The sequence below is a fragment of the Ostrea edulis genome, chromosome 6, assembly GCF_947568905.1.
Source record: "Ostrea edulis chromosome 6, xbOstEdul1.1, whole genome shotgun sequence".
NCBI lineage: Eukaryota > Metazoa > Mollusca > Bivalvia > Ostreida > Ostreidae > Ostrea > Ostrea edulis.
Window position 1 is genome coordinate 39,665,315 of NC_079169.1, and position 9,047 is coordinate 39,674,361.

At 35.1% G+C, this 9,047-nt stretch overlaps 1 protein-coding gene across 1 annotated transcript in view; it reads left to right on the top strand.

Moving 5' to 3' along the window:
• The window catches only part of LOC125646540 (cysteine sulfinic acid decarboxylase-like), a 152,536-nt gene that overhangs the window by 94,310 nt on the left and 49,179 nt on the right, over positions 1 to 9,047 (top strand). Inside the window, exons 7-8 of the mRNA XM_048872888.2 lie at positions 3,458 to 3,573; positions 5,298 to 5,432. Coding sequence (XP_048728845.1) covers positions 3,458 to 3,573; positions 5,298 to 5,432 — 251 coding nt within the window. The remainder of the gene's footprint in view (positions 1 to 3,457; positions 3,574 to 5,297; positions 5,433 to 9,047) is intronic.

Sequence of the window (9,047 nt, forward strand, 5' to 3'; positions counted from 1 at the left end):
TCCAACAAGTTGTTCCTTTCGAGAATTTATCATATTCATATTTAGCCATAAGAGAGTGTAGCTCCTGTGTCAACCAATATGTTTAAATCATAACTATAGATGGGTGCTTTAGCAAAAATGCGGGCATCCCCAGTACTAGTAATACCAATTTTTTTTTCATGAGACTTAGGTTTGCATGGCTCTTTTGTTTGCTTTTTTCTCCCCTGTGCTGCATGATTTGCATTGAAATTCTGAGGCTTTGGTTTAGAGCGTCATTCCTTCTGGAGATGCCCTCTTTTGCCACAGTTATAACAAGTACCTTTTCTCCTCCATTTGTTCTTTCCGCGATCTCCATGTTTTTGTTTAAGCTCTTTGACAATGGCCGTCATCGACTTTTAAAGATTCAGTACAATTAATATCACCTTTTTCAATTTTACTGTTAATTCATCTCTAATGTTTCCTGTCCAACAGCTCTTAAAGATGAATTCACGCCTCCTAATCTGTCTTCAGTTTTAAGGAAAACCTCTAGTTCGATTGTATTTTTTACAGTCTCGTTTAATTTTTTTGGTCTGGCCTGTTTGATTCTCTGTTTGATTATCGGATATTGCTAAGGCATCAATGAAATTGTCCTTAGCTAGAGCTCCCTTTATATCCGCAGGTACTGTTGGATATGCCAAGTTCACAAGACGCCCGATTTGTTGGCCAAGCTCCGGCAACGATTCTGACGCTCTCTGTTTCCGCTGTCTCAGTTGCGCTCTATACAAATGTACTTGATCTGGCGGAGCAAATCTATCATTTAATGCAGATACCAGATCTTTGTAGCTCATTTCTTTCTCTGCTGATAGATTTCCAAGAACACCTTTAGCACTGCCTCTCAGGGAAACAGACAAGTCCGTTTCACCCCAGTTACCTAACTTTGCACATGCCACAAATTGTGATTTATAATCAAGCCATGACGTGGAACTATCATACGTCACTGGCTTTATGTTTGGAGCATGTTATCGGCTCCTAAATTTTTGATTTGGCTTGGATCACGCCTAATGGTGTTGTATTGTACTCCTGGGTTGGGAGACGAGGCTCTCAGCTTCCTTCTAAAGTTTATATTCGGAACTGAATCTTCAAGTCCCCTTCCTAGCATCTCTTGCTCATCCTTTTTTAAGTAAGGGCTAGGGTCGAATTCATCTATCTTGGTCTCCTTTGCAGTTTCGATGTTCTGTCAGAATCTTTCAGATTTCCTCCTGGCTCCAGTTTCTTCCTCTAATTCAACAGCATCCAAAGCTTTTCAGGTTGCAAACCCCGAATCTGTAATCTGATTATCTCTAGAAGGCGTTCTTACAGGTGTGGAGTGGCTCCTTTTTGTAAACTCCAGCTCATGTGAGGTAATTTGGCTCCCAAGCTATCTTATTGTAGCATTGACCTCATAAAGACTCATGATTAACAATTTTGTACAAAGGGGAAAAACTTCATCAAAGAATTATAATACTCCCAAGTAGTATCCCACCGCCGTCACCAAAAACTGTTAGCGTGTAACTCTCTCTCCCCCCCCCCCTCTCTCTCTCTCTCTCTCTGTTGCGGTGGCCGAGAGGTTAGAGCGTTCGCCCCGCATGTGGAAGGCTGGGGTTCGAATTCCGGCTGCGACAGACCTAACTCATTAAAACAGGTAGTGACAGTTCTATCGCCAAGCGCTCGGGATCAGGTGTGAATGCCACGGGTCCTCGGAAATGGCCTTAAAAACGGATGACCTGTGTCACAGTAGGTGTGGCACGCTAAAGAACCCTCATTGCTCAATGACCGTAAGCGCCAAGATCGGCCTAAATTTGAAGCCCTTCACCGGTCTTGGTGACGTCTCCATATGAGTGAAAAATTCTCGAGCGAGACGTTAAGCAAGATACAATCAATCAATCAGAGGCGGTTGAATCTCCCCAGTTAACTTTCTGAGGACCTGGTAGTTTCAAAATATACAAATATGATTACACAAAATATACATATGCATATAAGTGTGGAGACTACTTGTCTTTAAACAATTATGTACAATTAAAACTGGCTCTTTGGCGATCGGCTCCTTCAGCTCGATCGATGCAATCGGACTCCTGGCTCTTGGAAGCTCAATGTTTTGGATACCGGCTCTCATAGCTCTGCTCATTTTGGCTCTCTCGTTCGTATCTAGTTAAAAATAAATACTTAAAGCTAGGAAAGGCTTGTCTAGCCACATCTAAAGCTTCATATGAATTTATTATTTCAAATCCTGAAGTACCTTTTATTCGCTTTACCAGCCTGTTCAGTCGTTTCAGCATCAACTTGGTAACTGACTTGGCTTTGCGGCTTCGCTTGTAATTATACTGTAGGTGTAACAGCACCACCTAACGAAAACATAATTATGAAATTCTGCGGGTACCGGAATAACTTTTTCCGGATTATCTCAAATCTAAGCCAAGACTATTATGAAAGGGAGAATGGAGGATTTTGGCGTTATATGTCCACCAAATTTGAGTATTGAGTAAAGACAAAACTGTAGATCATTATCTTAGTAAACCGATCCATGTCTATTTTAAAATTAGTGTAAACATATAACATATTCTTTGCAGGACGGTTATATAGTTGATGAAAATTAAAACATATATTGCCTCAGAAAATACAGCGCACATATTTGTCCACCTCTCAAACTCGCAGATTTTGTACAGCAGCTGATACAGCTGCAACTACACTGTATGTATAAAAATGGTTCATTGGCAAATGTGTGTTTGATGTTTCCCAAAGCAAAATGTATATAATATATCCCAATTACATCTGCAATCCTGTATTTGCTCAAACATTTATATTCATCGTGATTGTGACTATATACTTATTTCTAATTAAACATTATCTTGGATTTTTTGTTTGTTACATGCATGTTTCATGAATTTAAATTTCTTTTGACATTTTATATGAAGAATTGGGGTTGGGGGGGGGGGGGTTACTTGAAACCCTTATCCTACCTACAATACCTGGCCATAAGTGAGTTATCAATTCATTTTTTCACTACATATTTAATTGAAATACCAATTCAAAAAAATTCTTGTAAGGTTAATTTAGTTTTTCACTTATTATGCACAATTATTCAAATTCTCTTTTCCTGTGATGCTAAGCAAATTGTGATACCATGATCATTGAGAATACAAGGCGAAATTTTAAACCTCAAATTACTATAATTTTTTAACAAATTTGTGCCGTAAAATTTCAATTTTGCATTTGACATGTGATTTCACCGCAATACCTAAAGATAAGATTCATTTCAAAATTATGTGAAGAAACTACAAACAATTTTGTATTTTTTAAAACAATTTATCCATAAAGATAATCTACAAGTAATGCTGCAATCATTTTTGTTTTCAAAAAAGGCATTTTTAATGAAATATATAGTGAAAAAATAAAATGATAAATCACTTATGGCCAGGTACTCTAGCTACACATGTATTTGCTGTTTTCCCTGTAATTTTAGGTGGATCTTTTGCAAATATGCTTGGAATGCATTTAGCACGACTGAAGATCGACCCAGACATAAAATTTGCAGGGATGGGGAGCCATGGGAAACTAGTCATATTCGCATCAACAGAAGTAAGTATTAAAAAAAAAGTTAGATATGTGACTAGTTTTAATTTTAACGGGAACCGTCACAGATGTTCCCAAATGTCCCCATTTTCAAAGTGGTACGATTTTGTTTGATTAAGTTCTATTGAATCGTTCACAAAGTAACTTTCACTTTATTTCCTTGAGTTATAAGAAAACTACAATATGTATCTTAAAACGTTATCCAATCAAAATGATCTGAACGTGCACACACTTGCTGGCCAACAATTGTGACCATGTCAGTCCATTAAGAGTCTCAATAGATATATACAGTATAATTTTCAAACCATTGCAATAAAAAGCAAGACAGTTTTAGACGTTAACCACTATGATTAACAAATTCATTAGATAGTTTGAGACCCTTCCTGCCCCTTATTTCAAGGATTTGCCCCTAAAACTTGACATCGTTTGATAGGTCTTCTCATGACCTACAAGATTTATTCTACAGCGTTTACTGAAATGTATTTCAGTTTCGAAATTATTGGGATATTCAGCTTTAGAAACCAAACCTAATGATTAAAGGAGTCACTAGAATAAGTTTGAAGCCTGCATATTATTTAGAATAATATTCTAAGCAATTGTTGATCTATGATGATTTACAAACTATTTTTCGTTTTAGAGATGTTTTGCATATTCTTTCCCTTTGAATCCTTATTATGTAATCAATGAAATGATCCTTTTGATAATATCAGTGGTTGGAGAAAGAACAACTTTGCTTCAATAACATTTGACAATATTTTATAGAATGGCCCGTTAAAGTTGATATTATCTAATAGGTTTCGTTATTATTTACGGCTTTTGTTCTAAAACGTTTAACAAAATCTTTATAGATTTCGAGATGATTAGGGTATTCAGTTTTAGAGGCGGGTCGGCCCAGGAATTCCTTTAAGAAAATAACGACATATGTTTAGAATAACATTCGGAGCAAATTATGTTCTACAAGGCTTTACAAAGGAAAATTCGTTTACGAGATAGAATATCAAATTTTCGTACATTATTTACTTATAAATCACTTAGTGCGTAATCCATGATCAATTTGCCGTGATTAGCATTTGTAAAAGTTTAAGAATAAAATACTTTGCCTGAATAATGCTTGACAAACTCTTTTCAGTTTTTCAGATATTTATGAAATACTTTTTGACCCCCTGTGCCCTTTATCTAAGGTGCTCGACCCTAGAACTTACATGTAATATAATCAAATACGTCTCGTCATTAACGACAACTTCACGTTTAACAAAATGTTTACAGGCTTCGAGTCATTTGGGATATTCAGTTTTAGGAACCTGTCCTGGAATTCCTTTAAAGGGGTCACAAGAAAAAAATTGACGGTGACATATTGTTTATAATAACCTTATGAACAATTTGTTCTACTAGGCTTTACAAAAGAATTTGCGTTTAAGAGATAGAGCACCAAATTTCAAACATCTAAGTTGTAAGCATTATTTCTTATTTCAAAATTCAAATAAAAGGTAAAAAAAAAAAACAAAAAACAAAAAAAAAAACATATTTCTCAAAAATGCCGCGAAAAGGTTTGCGAAGGTATTCACACGCGGACAGGCGGCACTAAAAACTGAATCCAAAATATAGACTGAAACAAATTCAGTATTGCATCTTCATACTGCAAATGACAAGCAATGGATTTCAATAAAAGTGAAGAAGAATGCACACAATCACTGTGAATATTTTATATTGATAGCATTTTTTGATCACAGGCGCACTACTCCATAGAAAAGGGGGCTAGTTTCTTAGGATTTGGACAAAACAATGTAGAAAGAATAGATACAGACGAAAGAGGGATAATGAATCCATGTGATCTGGATAGAAAGTTAAAGATCTGCAGAGATGAGGTAATTTGGATTAGATATATGCTGCTGGAGATTTTACAACCATTTTGCACGTCGGCGACTTGTTGTAATTGATTCATTTTGCAATGTATTTCGATGACATAAGTTGTAAGGGAATTTCCATACATATGCATGGCATAAAACATCCACATTTATCTAAATGCACTATGAAAGGTGAAGATAACGAACAGTGTTCAATCTAATAACTCCTATAAGGAATACAAAATAGAGACTTGGGCAAACATAGACCCCTGGGCACACCAGATGTAGGATCAGGTGTCTGGGAGGAGTAAGCATAATCTATCAGCCTGTCACATCCGTCGTGAGCCCTATATCTTGATCAGGTAAACCGTAGTCCAAATCAGTGTGCTAAGAACAGCCAAACAATCGGTCTGAAACACGTCAGTCAGCATTTGACAAAATGATAGGTTGTATTGGCAAACTAGATCATTATAACAACCATAGAAATCGCGAAATGCTGACTTGAATCGAGACTGTTGAAACCCTTGGAACATCAACTTGTTTGTCAGAAGCCTGTCCCGATTTAAAAACTGATCATACGCAGAGTAAGCTCGTTCATATACAAAAGGGATGTTTGTGCGTAATTTTTTAGAATCTGATTTTCTGTTAACTTTCCGTAACTCTGTGATTGGTATTTGTTTTACTTTTCTGATAGCTTCAGTTATAAGATCACGGGGGTATCTTTGGCGATGGAGATAATTACAGAGTTCCTCTAATTTTTTAATTCTACGTTCTTCGTTGGTAACTATAGTGCAAATTATCCTGGCTAAGTTAAATGGTATGTTCCGTTTTGTATGTGGTGGGTGACAAGAGCTGAAAAGAAGATATTGATGACTGTCGGTTTTCTTGTAAAATAGATCCGTGGAAATTTTATTATTTTGCTTGATGATAAGTATGTCCAAAAAAAAAACCCGGATGTTCCTTTTGGCTGGTTTCGATTGTAAACTAAATTTTTTCATGGAGTTGATTTAACAACAAATGAAATTCTCTTAATTCTCTGTCTGCTTTTCCCCGGAAAATGAAACAGTCGTCTAAATAGCGTTTCCATTGGTACTTGATCGGATCCAAATGGTTTTTTTTTTCAGTTTCAGTATGCATTATCTTCCAGAAATCCTAAAACCAGGCTGGCGTAAGTCGGCGCAACGTTTGTACCCATCGCTGTACCTTTAATTTGTAAAAAGTACTTATTATCAAAAAATAAATTGTTGTTTTCAAGAATAAGTTGCAGTCCAGTCCTTCGAGAATCTAGGGTCGATTTGACTTCCATGTTTATCCAACTAGAACGAGATAGCTTCAAGACCCAAGGTGTGGGGTATATTGGCATAAAGACTAATTACATCGAAACTTAGAAGTGCTGTGTCTTCTTTAACGGTGTCGGTGATATGATGTCAAATATTCATGTCATCTCTAATAAAACTTGGTACTTCAGTACAAAGATGCTTGAGGATCATATCTAACAAATTACTAAGTCGGTATGTAAGGCAGGACGATCCGGCTATTACTGGTCTCAATTTTAAATCGTCCGGTTTCGGTAATTTGATATACGTAGATTCCATCCCCTGAATTCCGTCTTTTATTCGTTTCCATTTGCGAATTTTGGAAAGTCAATAAAAGTTGCTACTTTTAACTTCAAATTCAAGCAGGTACATATACCCCTGTTCCTTTTTAGTAAGGGAAGTAAAAAAAAAAATTTGAATCAAATTTTCTTGATTTATTCACCGTTTTTCTATCTTCACAATTAGGCAGCTCTTTGTAAAACTCAGAATTATTTGTTCAAAAGCCATATTTTTATAGTGGTCTTTGTCCATTATCACGCCCTTGTCTCCGCCGGTTTGATTATTGTAACAGGTTTGTAGTTTCATAATAAGCAACTCCTGTATGGGTTCAGGGAATTTAATATCACAGTGAAGGATATCTCACATGCACATATTTTTTCAGCCCTGCAATACAGGTAAAATAACAATAATATGATATCACAGAGTGCATTAATTAATAATTGACAATATTACTTATATGATTAATGAATGTAATTTCCATCAAGATAAATGTATTACTTGTATCAAAATCACAATAAAGGGAGACAACTCTTAAAGTTACATATACTGGTATGAACAGATTTCTCCCATAGTCATAAGAATACATTATCATTAAAACTTAAATCATATATTTACCATTCTATGGGAAGAGGCTTCCACATACAAGTACAGGGTATATATATCTATGTGGATATGTACATGGACTCTGTAATTTACATACAATAGTCTAAAAATACTATTTATTAAAGTTAAGACTCAATTGCTCACTCCGAACAAGTTGATCAAATATTCTGATTATAAAATAAAGTGTAACTTGATAGATTCACCAATTTACTCTAAATATAAGCAATTGATTCATGAAATCAAAGAGCTTTAAACAAAACTATCATTCTTTGTAGATCTAGCCTTTCTCTCAGTTAATATTTAGTGCAAAAGGAATCTCATTAAATCTGCAAAAATATATAGACTGGAAATATTAATTGACATTTACCAATAAGGATAATTAGTAATGAATTACTTACCAGAAAAGAAGGAAAAGTCTTTATAGAAGGTCTTAGTCAATGTTGTCGATATGAAGTCTGTCCTCTCTCAAAACTAGACAAAGAATGCTCAATTTTGGCGGTAAAACCCAATGACCAAAACAATAAAAACCAACCAAAAGCAACTTCACAAAACACAACCAATGAAGTTCAAGAACACTACAAGACCTTTGACATATGCCTCAAGGTAATGACTATTAAATGTGTTCACCTATATATGTACATGTAAGGGCTAGAGAAATAAAGGAGTGGATCTAGGGTTTTCTAAAGTAAAATACATTGAAGCATATATCTATAGCAAAATTTATTCATTAACCCAAAGATCACTCTATTACATTATTATAGAAACATCTTCTCCCAGAGTTTTTATTGCCTTACCTTCTCTCGAAATATTATATTTTACGTGGGTATATATATATATATATCTATCTATCTATCTATCTATCTATCTATCTATATATATATTTATAAAATATGAAAAGAAAACACAGAAATCCTCCGTAAAGCTTTATCGCTTTCATTACATCTTCAGAAGCTTTACCAAAAAAAAAAATTTAAAATATATATATATATATATATATATATATATATATATATAGCGCACTAAGTTCCAACGACACCCGATACCTAAAAGTGTCGGATCCACAACATGGATACAACCTTTGATACAAGGTCAAATACAAAGCACTAAAATGATCAACGACACGTACAAACCAGATTGTCAATTTTTCGGGACGACCTGTCCAAACGAAAATGATTACATAATATCAACATAGAATAATAACAAAAACTACATATAAATACATCTAGCTCTACAACTACACTAATCTACAAACGTATTTACAACGCAGATTACATGGGTTTTTTTTTTTTAGCCTTGCCAATCAATGTTAATAGCTGAGCGAATTAGGTCATGCATAATTCGTCCACAGAGCTAATCAACAATCAGAGAACCACTAGGGTGCACTTTTCAAATTGATATTATGCAAGTATCATTGTGTAATTCAAATTCAAAATCACTG